General features: G+C 34.5%; 1 protein-coding gene across 3 annotated transcripts in view; it reads left to right on the forward strand.

The window, feature by feature from the left end:
• Positions 1-17,055, forward strand: part of LOC138692071 (zinc finger protein 239-like) — a 30,324-nt gene extending 13,269 nt beyond the window's left edge. For all 3 annotated transcript variants that reach the window (XM_069814973.1, XM_069814975.1, XM_069814974.1), the window contains exons 4-5: positions 2,354-2,436; positions 12,900-17,055. In XM_069814973.1, the coding sequence (XP_069671074.1) occupies positions 2,354-2,436; positions 12,900-13,563 (747 nt within the window). In that variant the 3' untranslated portion in view covers positions 13,564-17,055. The remainder of the gene's footprint in view (positions 1-2,353; positions 2,437-12,899) is intronic.
• The last annotated feature ends 417 nt before the right edge of the window (positions 17,056-17,472 follow it).

Raw genomic sequence — 17,472 nt, forward strand, 5'->3', positions numbered from 1 at the left:
ATTTTATGATGATGGTTGTCTTGTAACCACAGAAGAACACACCAAATTTCATAGAATTATTGGAATAATATTGCTGTAGCTTGTACTCTTTGACCAAAATGTAGTGTGGTAATCGATTAGAGCCAGTTGTACTATCGATATTTAACACTCCACACTAGAGCACGCTAACGGATGCAATAGAGAACCTCAGATATTCTATTACCTTTCGTAAAGAAGTAATGACGAAACTATGACGTAGCTGCATTACTTTCCAGTCCTCCCTAGTATTTGTTTTTTTACCTTTCAAATGAGATCTACTGCATATAAATTGTCATGCATTTTGTTTTCATTTACAGAGTGGGATGGAAGTCACGATCGGTTATTATTCATATTGAAATAAACCTTTTCTTGCAAGCAAAACTATTAAAACCTATTCCTAGGCTGTAAGAGATATTTTTCCCCTTCATACATTATTTGTGGCAATAGTTTTTCGCTTTTCCGATAGAGTGAGTGAATATAAAAGCAACATTCTTTCCGGCACGTGCGTTTATTAGTTTTTTGTTGTCGATGTGAAATGTTTTGTTGTCTTTGTGTTTTAAACAATGGCGGATACAAGCACATACACGAGTGAAGAACGTAATCCTTAGTGTGTGGGTTAATGGAAAATGACGAAATGGTGAAAAATACGAAGAAATCAGAGAAAACCGCTTTCATCGCTTTAATAAAGCAGCTTCAAGTGAAGCTAATCTCCGGAAACTGGAAAAGAAGACTTTCTCAACAGGCTCTGCATTGGATGCGAAACTCAGCGGAAGATCTAAAAAAATATGTCGACGATGATGCCAATGAACGTTGTTGTTGTTATCTAATGCCGGGCTTTGGCAACGAAGCCATTAGCGTTCTTGCTCTCCAATATTTCTCTGTGGTGGATCCATCAGGTAGAACTTAACAGGTTTGCAGATGACCTTCAGTCATTTCTTCTTCTTTTTTGCTTAGAGGGCAATTTGGATTTGTGTAAATTCCTATTTTATTCAAGTATTTGGCCAAATAATCGTGTTCTGTAAGCAGTCTGAATTTTGCTACTGCAGATTTACGTGGGATTTCCGGAATAATATCTGGGTTTTTTATTAAAATGCTCCATTTTTTTATCTTTGGCTTTGGTACATAGTGCTTGGTTTTGCTTGATTTTATATTTATTTTTAATTAGTCTTTTGATGGATGTAAAAGGTAGGCTTGTATTTGTATTCTGAATTAAATTGGATCCTTTTTTGGCAAGAAAGTCAGCAGTTTCATTTCCAGCAATTCCGCAATGTGCAGGCATCCATTGCAATTGAATTCTTTTCTGTAGTTTTTTAAGTTGTTGGATCATTTTGTGACATTCTTTAATTTGGACTGACATCATTTTATATGAATTTATTGCATATAATGCTGCTTTAGAATCAGAGAGAATGACAGCATTTTGAAATTTATCTATTCTGTATAGTAGGTATTGGAGTGAGATATGAATAGTCATTATTTCCGCATCAAAATTTGTTGTATGATGTCCTACTGGTTGATAAAATGAGAATAACGCACACATAATTCCTGATTCTGAGTTGTTATCGATAGTAGACCCATCTGTGTAGATATGTAACCATTCTTCTGGTGGGTATCTATTGTTCACAGCTTCTAATGCCAGCGCTTTTAGTACAGGTTTGGAAGTTTCAGATTTTGTAACTGGTTCTTCTAAATCTAGTTGAATGTTAATTGGTTCGAAGGTTAGAGGGTTTTCTCTGCTTAAAATATTTTCTTTAGATTTAGGGAGATTCAATTCTGTTTTTATTTCCGTGACTTTGGACAGGAAACTTGTTTGTGTTTTCAACTTGGTTGGTTGTAACAGTCTTTTTTCCCATTTTGTTGTTGTTAACCGTAGCATTTTTTCATGATGTGTTAGTGCCTGCTCCTGCCAATGAACGTGTGAAGGAATCATTGGAACATTAACCGATGAAATGAACAAGGAAGTGATTGGCGTAAGTGCATATCTGAAGAACCTCGTTGTCTCTTTGGATGAAAAATATAGGTTATCATGCATAGAAGCCGACCGTCATAAATGAATTCAGTGACAGGGACACGAATATCCGACGTGACGCATGTGAAAATTCAAATGTGCAAGAGAAATATTGGTGCACATACCAAAATGACACTAATAGGCCCTCGTAAGTTTTTTTTTTTTATATTTCCATCCATTAATATTGACGAATTCAGTAAATAACTTTTTTTAAGTAGCATGTGGCATTTTCTTATTTCATAAACTAACTTATAACATATCCGATCGTGATTTATGGTCCACTCTGTGTTACACCTCTAGATCCTTGTTTTATGTAATCTTTATGTACAGGAATTGTCGTGTGACATGGCTCAAGTGAAAGAGGATGTCAAACTGGAAGCAAAGGTAGAAGAGGAAGAAATCTTAACTGAGAGGTGAGTGAAATATAGGAGGCTTTACTGCTTTGTAAATTTCACTGCCTTATTAAGATAATAACGATGGAAAGAAATATGTAAACGATTTTAAACCGAGATTATTCGCATTTTGTTGTGTAATGCGATCACTCACTTTGTTAGGTGGTACGTTAACATCTAATAATTTTTATAAGTCATAAAATTCATAATGTATTATTTTTTTATTGTTTTAATTGGGTTATACTATTAATATTCTATATTTTATTGAATATACAAGTATAATAACTCTCCACTCAAAATTGTTATTTATAAAACTCCATTATTATCTAATAAACAAAACATATTACTATACCTTGACCAAAACTACTTCCGACTTGACAGTTTACAGAGAAGGGGGAGCAGTGTTGTCATGTTGCCCATCTTTTGTGTAAGCGAGCGCGCTGCCGATAGAGTGCAGTAATGAACGGCTGACATGAACACATACATTTCTAACCAATTTGTTGAACACGAGGCATTAAAATTTGTGTACATTATTACTTTTATTAGTCTATTATTATTATTATTATTATTATTATTATTATTATTATTATTATTATTATTATTATTAGTAGTAGTAGTAGTAGTAGTAGTAGTGGCGGTGGCGGTGGCGTTAGAAAAGCGTCGAAAGGATTGTAAACTGTAAAAACAGGTTTAAATTTAATACAAAGCCTTTACTTTTATGAGTGTCGGTATTCTTCAGTGTAATCACAGTCTACTATATACAGTCGCGAAGCTTGAGGTGTTTTTTTGCAAATCTCGTGATAAAGCGCTCCAAGCGGTTAGCAACTAGAAACAATAGACTGTCCATGGTCGACTTTGGACTGTGTCGTGTTTCTATCGAGTGCTAGCTCGTTGCGTATTTCACATTGATGCTTGTGAAATGTTCGTTATTGGTTGTAATGAAAATGTTAATGGCTAAAATATAATATAATAATTGTAATAATAATATGGGACAAGGACGAGACGTTTGTAGTGCTATAAATTGTAGCAACAGTAAGAGAAAGAGGCCAGAGTTATCCTTTGTCCGATTTCCGAAAGATTCAGAAAGGTTCCTGGGTTTCCACAAGAATGCTGTGCAGAATCAAAACTCTTAATTTCGAAGTTCTTTGTGGCTGTTAGAATACATTATATCCTTAAATTTCACAATGAAATGTTTCAGTCTAACCGAAAGGACATTAGATACCGGTTAAAATTCCGTCTCTTAGGCTTCTAAATTTCCAGAGAAATAAAGGTTAGGTCTACTTTTTTTTTTCAGAGGATATATTTTTAATTGTAGCTATTAATTTTGTTATTATTTTTATGTGTTATTTTACTAAAGACGTAGAAAAATTAAGCTCGTTTTAATGAAATTTATTGATCACGTTTTATTTTCAATTCTGGTGGGATTATTATTGCTTAAGTCTATTTTTTTCAAAGGATATGTTTTTAATTATAGCTGTTAATTTTGTTGTTATCTTTACTTGTTGCCTCACTAGAGACGTAGAAAAAGTCTGTTACAATAAAATTTATTGATCACGTTTTATTTCCAATTCTGGTGTGATTATTATTGCTTAACCTCATCCCACTTTGTGAACTACGTAAGCCTACACTACAAGTACCGGTACGCGTAAGTTACTCCATTAATTCATATTTCCATTATTATTGTTGTAAAGAGAAATGCAAATTAATATTTATTGGTTTCATAGTTAATTATCGCTATAAACTTGAATGAGTGAAGCTATTATAGTAAATTTCAGTTCGTTTTGCACAAACAAAAATTATATTATTTATTTCTTGCAGGAATCTTCAAGTTTATGGTGGAATTTAATATACTTCATTAAAATAATAAATTAACTTTATGAATTTAATATTTCAATAATGGAAGGAAGGTGTTAATTTTTCCAAAAGAACACGACAACGAAAGTGTAACATATTTTGTCGTCTGCTAGGAGAGAGATCTGCGATGATGAGGCGATAGTAGCGATCCTAGTGGTGGGCAACTACCCATGTTTGCATTTTTACTACATATTGAGCTTCGCGACTGTATGTAGTAGACTGTGAGGTAATGTTGTTAGAAAGACGTTGAAAAAATAGTAAACTAAAAAACATTTACGATTAAAATCTCCACGGCCTTTTTCTTTTCCAATATCGATAACAGTGCTCTTATTAATTTTAATACAAGCAGCAGTTCTCATTATGACTTGTGCCGAAGGTAAAAGAGGCCCGCCATTATCTGTTTCCGTCTCACGCTTGACTCTTTAACGAGGCACCTTGTACAATATTCTTTGTTTCTCCGCCTGCCTTTCCTTCCTTCCGACACTGCACAAGTCATCTGTTTAGAAACTCTCGCAGAAACTAGAAAACGCACACTAGCCACACACTCCACCAATGACAACGAAGATAATACGTGTAATATAATTTAAACACAATAATTATGGATACACTAAAACAATAATACAACTAAATAATATTTTTAATTCACACAAAGCATACGTTAACCAGCCAACTCAGTCATTCCGGGCACTGCATTCACCGCTAGGCCGTGGTATTCACGTGCAGCTTGTAAACATAGACACAGCAATACCGTCCTGTTACCATGGTTACGCGTGTCTCGTGATTGGTTGATTTGAATGGTTGATTTCTCCTTACAGTAGATACAGCTGACCGTTTGTGCTGTGAGACAGGAACTAACAGCCCTGTTGCCCGTTGCTTCCCCACTCCTTTCTCTCTTTCCAAACATCGCATCTAGTCGACAAACATACCCCAACAAGGCAAATAATCTAACAATTCAAAATTAAAAACAAAGAAATTATAACAAAAAGTATAAAAATGTTACATTCAACCTCATAGCGCTAGTGATCGCGGCTTAAATAATAAATTTGAACATGATACTTGTTCACATGAACGATTGAATACACTTTGGGGACTTCAGGGAATACATCAAGCTAAAGTTGTCAAGTAGTCCAAAATGTTTTTTGTTTTCTAATGCCAGGCATTTGACATTGAAGTCATTTGACCTCTTGCACTCCAATATTTTTCAAAGATATTATCATGACCAGCCACTGAAGCACAGATTTTGAGGTGTTCCGAATCCATTTCTTGGTTTGAGTTGCACAATGGACAGTTAGGGGACTGATATATTCCAATTCTATGCAGGTGTTTGGCCAAACAATCATGGCCTGTTGCCAATCTAAATGCAGCTACAGACGATTTTCGTGGTAAATCGGGAATTAACTGTGGATTATGATGCAGAGAGTTCCATTTTTTCCCTTGGGATTGTGTTATTAAATTTTGTTTGTTGAAGTCTAAGTATGTAGATTTAATAAATCTCTTTTCAGAGTAATACGTAGATTTAGTAACAGGTCTGTAAGTAGCAGTGCTGCCCTTCTTTGCTAAAGCATCCGCATTCTCATTTCCCAGGATTCCACAATGGGATGGTATCCAATGGAATACAATTCTTTTATTGAGTGATATTAATTGAGATAGCATTTTAGTTATTTCTGCTGTTTGAGATGAAGGTGTGTGTTTAGAGACTATTGATAGAATAACTGCTTTGAAGTCTGATAATACAACTGCATTCCTAAATTTATTGATGTGGCATAGAAGATTCCTGAGACTTTCCCTTATTGCAATGATTTCACCATCAAAACTTGTTGTTCCATATCCAAGAGATCTATAATGTGAGAAGAGCACGTAACACCTGCACCGGCACCTTGTTCTCTGGAGATCAAGGATCCGTCGGTGTATAAATGAAGCCAGTTTTGTGGAGGGTACCTAATATTAATTGTCTCTAAAGACAATTGTTTCAGTATTTCAGTGTTTACTTCTGATTTCAGTATTTCTTCTGTTAAATTGAGATTATATTCTATATTTAATAGAGTTAAAGGGTTTGGTTTAATTTGTAAGTTTTCTTTTAAATTCGGGATATTGATTTTCTGTTTTAATTCTTGAACAATGGATATGAACTTTTTTGAGTTTTCAATCTACAGAGAGGACTGTATGAATGCCAATTGTTTCCTGGTAATCTGATAAGTTTTTCTTCTATTGTCATTTTGATGCTGTTAATATTAGTGAGGAATCTCATAGAATCTATTGGAGTTGTTTCGATTCTACCAGTAATGAGTATAAGAGCTTGGTTTTGAACATATTCTATGTCGTTTATGAAAGGTGAAGTAATCAAAATTTCTCCGCAGTATGTCAGCACTGGCTGTATAAACATTTTGTATGTAGTGTTCAAAGTATTCCTAGAGCATCCCCATTTCTTTTTGGAAGGGAGAATCTTTTACGAGCTTTTTCAGAAATGTATTTTATCAAAATCTCAATTATAGAATTCTCCGCTCTTGCTTGTACGAGAGTTTTCTAAATACTCGTCTCTCTATTATTTTCTGGTTTATGTTCCAAATCTGTATTTCGAGAGTACTACAGTACACAGTGCAACCTGTTGGTACATTCATCGCTTGTTCTCCAAAACTTTAAAAATTTTCAAACCATTTTCTTCATAACTAAAAAATGATCAATGATAATAGTATGAAATGTTGTACAGTTGTCGTATAATTATTTCATGATTTACAGCGTGAATTAATATCTGTGTCCTAATATTAACAAAAAATCTATAAAAATTATTTTCCAATGAAAATTTTCAGGAAAGTTTAAGAAAATAAAAATTGCTACTTTCACTAGAGAGTAATTTAACAATACTGGTTTGTATTGCTGCCACGGCCTTCTGTAATTTGCCGAACAAAAGGCATTGAAAATATTTAAAAAATCGTGGGCGCTAGGAGGGAAATGTGATTCCTTTTAAAAAATTGCCAAAATTTTTAAAATTTAAAATGTAGCAAGAAAATCTTTTCCTTTATATTGAAGTAGACGTTCTTGTAAGTGAAGATGTGAATAATGACATAGTAAATTTTCAACTTCTTTAAGTAAGGGAGACTTGAGGGAATTAAAAAACAAAAACTTAGTTTTCATGTATTTAAGGTGAATCTATCAGTTTGCCTCTCTGTATGTATGCCTGAATGTCTGTCTATGCTTTTTCCGTATGTTTAAATTGTCCACCTGACTATCTTTTTGCCTCTATGTATGTCTGTCAGTTTGAATATGTGTCTGTTTCTGTCTCTTTTTCTGGTTTTTTTCCATTTAATCTACTGCATTCAATAGATCTTACATAACCGTTAAAGCTTTAAGATGTAGAACAAGTCAAGAGTTATAAACATCCTCCTGACCATCCATCCTCTCATTATAAGTTCGTGTATGAAAGCAATTTTTTGGTCATTATGTTACCCCTGAATAAACCATAAATCATATCGAGAAATTTCTTTTGAGCTCGCACTGACTTCCGATTGAAGCTTGAAGAGTAGAATTATTGCGTTTATTTCAGTATTTACTCCTCATATCGTAGCCCCATATTCTATTTGTAAACCAGTCCAAACTGAAACATTCAGATCAACACAAATATAGTTCATATTCCCAAGACTTCAAGTGTGTTTGTTAGTAGTACACTAGTATTGCTATGTCGATATAAGAAATTATGCAACTTTTAGAATAGTACATTATGCAACGAGTCGTTTCATAAACAAACATACTCGCGTCTTAATTACTATCATTACAGGCAAGTTTCATACGACATTTTATGCTCGACCATATTTCTAACTTGAAATTATTCAGAAGTATGCATTTTATTTGTATCTGACAGAAGATCGGAAGTGACATTGTCCATAGCTCTTAAATTGTGAGATGTGCGCAGACGCGAAAGTATTGATTTTTTCCGAGGAACAATAATGTCATTGACCTTGATGTAATGTAACATGAACTAATTTTGATATAGCTTGGAAATTGATTTACAATTGAAAAACGAGATGACAAATTGAATTTATTTGAATATTATTTACAATTATCGCTAATTATTATAGTAACAGAACATAACCTTTTGCGACAGTATTGGATTTCCAGCCTCCGTGACGTTTCCCTCGTCTTTCGATTGCATATCCGAGAATAATCGAAAACCTGAACTTTAATGAATAGGTGTACTTTAATGACATGCATTAAAGGACTGCTTCCAGGTGTATAATTACTACATTTCGGCATGGTCGAGCATAAAAGTTAGTATAATTATAATTAGTGTACTGGTGTATAGAGAGTTTTTTTCAACCTTGCTGCTTAGCACTAAGTACTTAGCACTTAACCAGCACCAAAGGAACCAGGCTAGTTCCGGATATGAAATTTTGCTGGATAATGAATAAATACCGGTATATACAAAAAAAAAAAAAAAAGGTTAGTATTTCATGGTGTGCGGATTTTCCTTATTAAAACACATCACACAATACAAGTAATACATTCCGTGTTTGGCCGCGAAACTAGGTGTCCCGGGTTCGATTCCCGGTCGGAACAAGTTACCTGGTTGAGGTTTTTCCGGGGTTTTCCGTCAGCCCTATATGAGCAAATGCTGGGTAACTTTCGGTGCTGGACCCCGGACTCATTTCACCGGCATTATCACTTTCATCCCATTCAGACGCTAAATAACCTAAAATGTTGATAAAGCATCGTAAGATAACCTACTAAAAAAAAGTAATATATTCTAGTTTCGAATATTCACTGAAAATGGAAGTTCCCTAATGTGGTAACACTGACGGCCCAAACATAACTAAACAAGCATTAAAACTTGGTGAATTTTCGTTATTAAAACACATCACACAACACAAATAAGATACTAATTATAGATTCGAATATTTACTGAAAATGAAAGTTCGTGCGAACTTCCTAATGTGGCAACACTGATGCCCCGAACATAACTAACCGAACATAAGGCCCGTATCACTCTTGCAGAGTTTTCGCAAGCGAGAAGTGTGTTGCGAGAAAATTAAAAAAATTGATTACATGCATTCAAATGGACGTCCACACACTGGAAGAGATTCTCGCTCGAGGCAAAAACCTCGCGCGAGTTTCTCGCTGAAATCGGTAGCTCAGCGAATTTTCTTGACACATTTATCAAAGATGTTTGACATTTATACTCTTTATGACGACTGAATGTAGAAAAAGATAATCACGGGTGGTGATGAATTGTATTGTTTTTATTTGAAAATGAGGAAACATGGCTGATAATTACAGTCAGAAACTTATCGAACTTGTACGATGTCACCCGTAGGCGTATTTATATGGTACACGGGATGAAAACTATAAAAACACGAAACATAAAGAAGAAATCTGGAGACAAATATCAGATTATCTGAAAATAAATAGGGCTATATTTATTTTGCTGAGATTGTATACTATTAATTAAACATTTGAAATAATGTATCTAAATGTCTTAACAGTGTACATAATTTTAATCAGAACATAGCAAAGAATTCTCTATCTTATCATGAATGAAAAAAACTGTGGTCCATTCAACCTGAAATAACGCCTAAACGTATCATCATTCAAATCGAAACCAGTGTCCAAAACTCGCCCTTATTTTCGTAAGATACAATGTGATTTTCAGGTATTTCTGGCTTTAAATTTAGGCCTACTTTTTCTTTTCATTAACAAAATATGTTCATGTAACTGCATTTTCTCATCATCTGAATACTCAGATTCAACATAGCGTTTGTACGTAATTTGTGAAGTTCGACAATATACTTACAGGTTATATATTTAAGTGCGGTACGACAATATACGTAAATACATAACCTATAATATTTCCCCCAACGAGTGATTACTATAATCAGATAAAAGCTTTCTGCATGAAGGCAATGCATAGATGATCATAGCGAGGTGTGATCTGTGATAGTGAGAACTCGCCAAGTGTGTGGAGGAAGGCTCTTCGCCTCTTTCTCGCAACACATTTCTCGCTGGCGAAAACTCTGCAAGTGTGTTACGAGCCTAAGAACTATGTGAATTTTCGTTATGAAAACACACCACACAACACAAATAATAGACTAATTTTAGATTCGAATGTTCGCTCAAATGAAAGTTCGTGCAGACTTCCTAATGCGTCAACACTGACGGCCCGAACATAACTAACTAAACATAAAAGCTGTGTGAATGTTAAATGTTATGTTTTATTTAACGACGCTCGCAACTGCAAAGGCTATATCAGCGTCGCCAGAGGTGCCGGAATTTTTTCCCGCAGGAGTCCTTTTACATGCCAGTAAATCTAGCCTGTCGCATTTAAGCACACTTAAATGCCATCGACCTGGCCCGGGATCGAACCCGCAACCTTGGGCATAGAAGGCAAGCACTATACCAACTCAACAGCCAGGACGATAGCTGTGGGAATGTTCGTTATTAAAACACATCACACAACACAAATAATACACTAATTTTAGATTCGAATGTTTGCTCGAATGAAAGTTCGTGGAGACTTCCTAATGTGTCAACACTGACGGCCCGGACATAACTAACTAAATATAAAATCTTTTATTTCTCTTTATTAAAACATCACACAACACAAATAATACACTAATTTTAGGGTGGAATATTCACTGAAAATGAAATTTCGTGCGAACTTCCCAATATGGCAAAAGTGACGGCCCAGATAGTCTGGCGGATTTAAACTTTTTTCTTGCCCAGCCAAAAGTGCCGTTATTTTGGTATTGCCGATTTTTTGAGTGCCGGTTACGAGGAATTTTACTGTACAATATAATATACAATAAAATTATTCATTCATTCCTAGTGTTCTGCTCAATGGCATGTCTTTCACTACAAACCCAGCATTCTCCAATCTTTTCTGTTTTCTGCTTTCGTCTTTGTGTGTATGATCCATATATGTTAATGTCGTCTATAATCTGTTAACTTCTTCCGTTCCCCATTCCTTCCAATGCATTCTTCAGTAGGCAGTTTCTTCTCAGCCAGTGACCAAACCAATACATTTTCCTCTTCCTGTTCACTTCCACTATCATTCTTTCTACACTGACGCTTTCCAATACAGTATCGACTTAATATCTGTTGAATTAAACGAAGATATCTCAGTCTGGAAACCAGTTAACAAAGAAGACTAGTATAATATAATATCACAGTCTACTATATACAGTCACGAAGCTTAATACCTACTAAATATGCAAACATATGCCAAGTTGTTATTGTGTGCCTATCTGGTGGTTGCTTCTCAGGCCACTGTTGTCTAAATCTTCTCTCCACTATCTTCGGATACTTGAATTCGGCAAGCCAATAGCAGCATTGAATTTTTTGTTGCACTGTGAACGCGATTTTAATTACAGCCTTGTCAACAACAATGACCAAATGTTGCCAACATCACGCATAAAACTTAAAATGTCCCTCTTTCATTTGCCGCAAATTTCATTTTCCTATCTCCATTATTACGCGTGTTATTAAACTTTCTTATTGGTAAATTTTGTCCCGGACACACTGTATATTGTTTTCATAAAATAGATATTATATTCTATAAACTCACCATCCTGGATCTTTCGGAAGAAGGATAACTATAACCTATTTTTCTTACAATTTATAGTACTACAAACGTTTCCTTATCCCATATTATTATTCAAATTTTTGTATTTTAGCCATTTACAGTTCTTACAACCGATAACCAATATTTCACAGTTTACATAGCTTTTCACAAGAATGCGAAATACGGCACAGTCAATGCTTTTTCGATCTAGACCAGGCCGTAATGTCTGTTCGGGTTTTCTATTTCAGTGTATGGAGCTCAGTGAAATATTATATTATAACTTTATTGCTTATCATTGCTAAGCTTTATTTAGTGTAATTTGTCCATAAGTTCCGTTTACTTCTTGTTGCATAATATGTTGCAGAAATAAATACAAAACTGTGTTATTTTAATGTGAAGAGAATTTTACATGTTACCGACATAACATACATAACAGGGCATTGGAGACAACTAAAATTAGACAGAAATGGGCAACTGGTACAGTAAACATAACCTATAATTCAACACATCTAAATATTCGTGCGGTGCAACTGAAAATTATTGAATCGTGCATAAATGAATGTAAAAGAATTTCGCAATATTTAATCGAAATAAAGGAGGTATTACACATACGAACAATGTAATTTTCACACCAAAAATAATATTACACCTTTAACTCACAAGGAATTATGTCTGATGTGCCCCTAATCATTGTTTTAAATTATATTAATGCAATTACACTACATGTTAGAGAAATATATGTTACTCTTTATGCATTCCATATAATTTATATGGTTGAAACGCCGCCCTTTGTGATCCGGTTAAGCTAGTCACATGGCCTGTATTAGAACACGATGGCAGTGACACAGTCTATTGTTTATAGTACTCACAGCGCTCCAAGCGGCTAGCAACTTTCGCGGGAAATGCAACTCATTGGCAAAAAATCTTCCCAAGTTTCGTGACTGTATATAGTAGATTGTGATAATATAATGTAAAAGAATATATGTGTGTGTATTTTCTTATTCGATATATTGTGGATGTTCGTAATTTATTATGTTATAGTTAGTCATTTACTCTTTCTGAGAGCAAGTTTTCTTCACAGCATTGCAGTTAACCCTAACAATGGAGCACCGACTAACTGCGACAATATTATAGAAGCTGCGGACTTGCATACTGGAGAGGAGGTATACAAATGTGATGTTTGTGGAATGTATTTTTCGGAATTGGTACATCTTCGAAAGCATAAAACCCTACATACGGCCAAGAGGCCATTCATGTGTGACGTGTGTGGAAAGTATTTTTCAAGTTCTAGAGATCTCAAAAACCATACAATCGTACACACAGGTGAGAAGCCTTTCGCGTGCGACGTATGTGGAAAGTATTTTTCGCAACAAGGAAATCTCAAAACGCATGCTACTGTACACACGGGTGAAAAACCTTTTTGTTGTGAACTATGTGGAAAGACTTTTACGGCACTCAGAACTTTGAAAAATCATTTACTAATACATTTAGGGGAGAAGCCATTCTGTTGTGAATTGTGCGGCAAGCATTTTTCCCAGTTGATAAATCTCAAGAAGCACATACCTGTACATACTGGCGAAAAACCATACAGTTGTGATGTATGTGGAAAGAGTTATTCGAATCCCGATTATCTTAAAATTCATGCTCGCTTCCATACAGGCTACAGGCCTTTCAATTGCGATGTTTGTGGCAAACGTTTCTATGTATCGGGAAGTCTGAAGAGACACGCATTTACACACAGGTGAGAATCCATTGAAGTGCGATATTTGTGGGAAAACGCAACAGACTTGCCATACAGGTGCAAACACTGTGGAAAAACTTACCTGTATTCGAGTTACCTGAAAAGGCATGCACAAATACACATTGGCGAGAAGCCATTCAGTTGTTGATGAAAATAGACCGGTATTGATGGAGTTGCAATTATTTTTATTAAATATAAATTTTGAAAACTGCAGTTTTATGTTCTTGTCTAGTTTGTGTAATATTTTAGTTGTGCGATCGTGCTTGTTTCTAACGTGGTGTATGCCATAACAGCCTTCTTCAGTTACAAGCTGGAGCAATACGTTGGCAACACTGTAATTAACTGTCACCCGGAGGCCTACTATCCACAACACGTGTTTGTGCTAATACCGATTTTCTGTAGTACTGTCATGAGAGGTCTGAAATTTGCCGATAAATCCACGAGCGAATCGAAATCTCAGACTTCGAGTGGCATTAATTAGGACTATTTCGTGAATAATATAAAAATGTAAATAATATAACCCTAAAATTAGATCACAAAATGTTAATAATTGTTTATTAACGAATACTTAACCTATTCAGACATTGTGAAGTTGAAATACTCGTAGATGAATATCGATTACTGCAATAAAGAAATTCGATGTTATTATTCAGTAATGCCAATTGCGAAATACTGGTTTAACAATGTTAATTACATGTACTGCACTTTTCTTTTACTATTATAACATAAATTCATTTTCATTATCTGCTGAAATTATAATTTAATTTAACAGTAACAGTGGGGACAGCTATATACCAATGCTTATGTATTCATAGCGAGACATGTTACTACACAGTGAAGCCATCTCTGTATAGATAGGTCTAATTGAGACACGAATTTTATTACGCCATACGGAAGGCAGTTTGATCAAAGACATTATTACTATGCAAGGTCATTGGGTTTGATATGCGATGATGTTACATAAATTTGAACATCTGACTTTCTATTAATTGTTTCATTTCATTCACAAAATAGAAATTTTATATGTTACTTATTGGTTATGTTACCTGTGGGAGCAGGACCAATGTCAGCTGTGTCTTATTTCGACCGTTACAATCAGTGCTACACGAAAGCATTTTTTATAGCTGGACAAACGCATTCTCGCTGTAGTGTGTAACGGAACTAAAGCTGCATCTACACAGTTCAATATTCCAATCGCGTATGCGTGCAATCTGGGAAGAATATTGAAAGAATCAAGTTTAAAAGGTACGTTCAATTAAGATGCATGAATATTTTGTGACTACATGGTGCGCCGTTTTGAACGTCGTCTTCACTGCGTAAATATATTAATATTAAATATCAATCTTGCATTCATGGCTTTAAAGTTGAAAGAAAAGTTTAACCGTGTAGTTGCATCTTAATATATTCATGATAATGAATTTACGGGGAAACAGTTGGCGACAACGACTAAACAAAAGAACGAACATGCGATAAATTGATAGTGATAAATCTAGCTGCAAAAATGATCGCAAAGTCTGACTGTGATCGGTTGGAATTCAAAATTTCATTACACTTCATTGGTCGAAAATGGAATGACGTGATATGAACGAAATAGTCAGTGTAAATTAATGTTACAATATAAGTATATGTCGATGGAATTATGTTCGCGGTCGTACCAAACGTTAATTGTTGAAGTATTATAAACTAAGTGCGTGTTGGCGATAAAAACAAGACAATAAATGAAAATATGGCTGCAGTCTTTGGCAATGTTTGCAGTTATTAATAATGACAAAGTGATTGACAATTCTTCTACATATTAAATAATGTATAAACTACATTTTTATAGTATTATTTGTGGTTTGTGGTGTATCAGAATTCTAGCTAAATTTTTGGGTCTCGCCTGCTATATCAATAAAGTTACGCCGTTGATTTTCAAGGTCATTGTAAACAGCTGTTTTGTGATCCCATAAATGTTGCAGTTTTGTTGAAGATTCGGAATGCCTGCTATACATCAGAACTGTCTATATTTATAGATACATAGTCACTTTGTTGGTTTTCGAGATTTGTTTATTAATATTATTTCTTTTGTAATAAATTAGTTATAAACATGTTTCTTTTCACTTCGTTTTTACAGGATTTAAAGTTCACTGAGTTTACGCTAATTGACACTTACTTAATAGATAATGATATGTTTTGTTACGTATTATGTTAAAGGTATGTTTCTTAATTTTTTCATAGATATTTATACTTGGCCTTGGCCTATTTAAAATTGGATTTTGGAAAATTTGTAACAAATTATTTTAGGATAACAGTATTGATATGGTGACTGGCAAGGTTCAAACTAAAGTGGGCATCTGAAATACTTAAAAAAAAAGATCGACAGATAATCACATGAAATTAAAATGTATATATCCTAAACCTTTCACGTCAGAGGTGAAACAACATAAAGCGGCAAAACATTGTCAATTTACTACCCACATAATGGTTAATTGATTGGAATGGGGTATTCCGAAAGTACGTTGTTATTTGATTTATTTTTGGTACAAGTAACTTTCTTTAAGTATTTATTTATTTTCCCTTGTACCATCAATAAAAAGCACGTAAGCTTTTAATTTTTTTTTAAGTTATAAGTGGCTGTATGCAAGTACTTACGGGGTATTCTGAAACTCAAATGAAATACCATTTCGGATTCTGGAATAAATTACGTACATGAATACACTGAATCTTGATCATATGCACTTAGTTTTGTATCAATTAATGTGGAAAATATACATGTGACAACGAAATCAAAGCACTAAAACGTCAAACGTGATTCCTTTGTTTCGCCTCCGCCTGCCTCGACTCACTGTTGCCAAACCTACCCATGCTCCGGCTTGTAACTGAAGATGGCTCTGACCATAATCATTAATTTAATGTATGAAAGATCTTGTGTATTAAGACATCTATTCAGGTAGAAAATTTTGTAATTTCTACTCAAATTAAACAATTTTATTAATTATTTAAATTTAACTCGGCAAATCTATAAATCATGAAATGAATTGTTTTATCTTGCATATGTATTAAGAGTAAATATTGGTGCGTCTGTTTGCTCCTGTGGTTCGAATGAGTTAGTGATATGTAAAGTGGGCAAAAGACATTTTACGAAGCTTGGCAGAATTCTACATTTAGCGAGAAGTGCCTTGATGTCTCAAGAATCAATTTGCGATGATCTTGAAGTACGTAACAAAGAAAGGACCAAAATCGCTAGGAAAGAATTTAAAATTGATCATCAAGAGAACTGAACAAAAGATGAAGAAAATTTTGGGCCATTAGTTTATGACAGCTCAAAAAGAAAGTGCCTTTACTGTGGTATGTAATGCAGAAAATTGATGAATAGCCATTCATACAAGTAAAGCTGATCTGTCAAGTTGTAGGAATATGCCTGTCAATAGGTAGACAAACTCTTCACTGCTTCTCTCTGTACTTTGTCTGGTTCAGGGAAACTACATCATTGTAGAAAGTCTTATAATAAAATAAAGGTAATTTCCTAGAAGACGGGCAAAATCCAACATGGTTGACGAAAACACCAAAAACGTTCTGCCAACTATGAAGTCCAAATCTCACCAAACATCGCAAAATCAAAGATAAAAAATCAAATATGTATTCATATTTTTAAAGAAGAACAAGCCCTCCAAAAAAAAAAAATGAAAATATATTTAATTTTTCGCCTTTGATTTTTTTGGCGTTTCGTGGCATTCGAACTTCATAGTTGGTAGTACTTTTCTGGCAGTTTTCGTTCGCACGTTACCCCCAAAAATCACTCAAACACAAAACAAAACTTAATAATGTATCACCTTATCAAATAAAATTCAATTCTCATTGACGTCTTCAACGACAACCACTTCACTTCCAGTATATGACACAGACTTTAAGGCAATCTAAACTTAAACCATGC

This window comes from Periplaneta americana, chromosome 16 (assembly GCF_040183065.1).
Source record: "Periplaneta americana isolate PAMFEO1 chromosome 16, P.americana_PAMFEO1_priV1, whole genome shotgun sequence".
NCBI lineage: Eukaryota > Metazoa > Arthropoda > Insecta > Blattodea > Blattidae > Periplaneta > Periplaneta americana.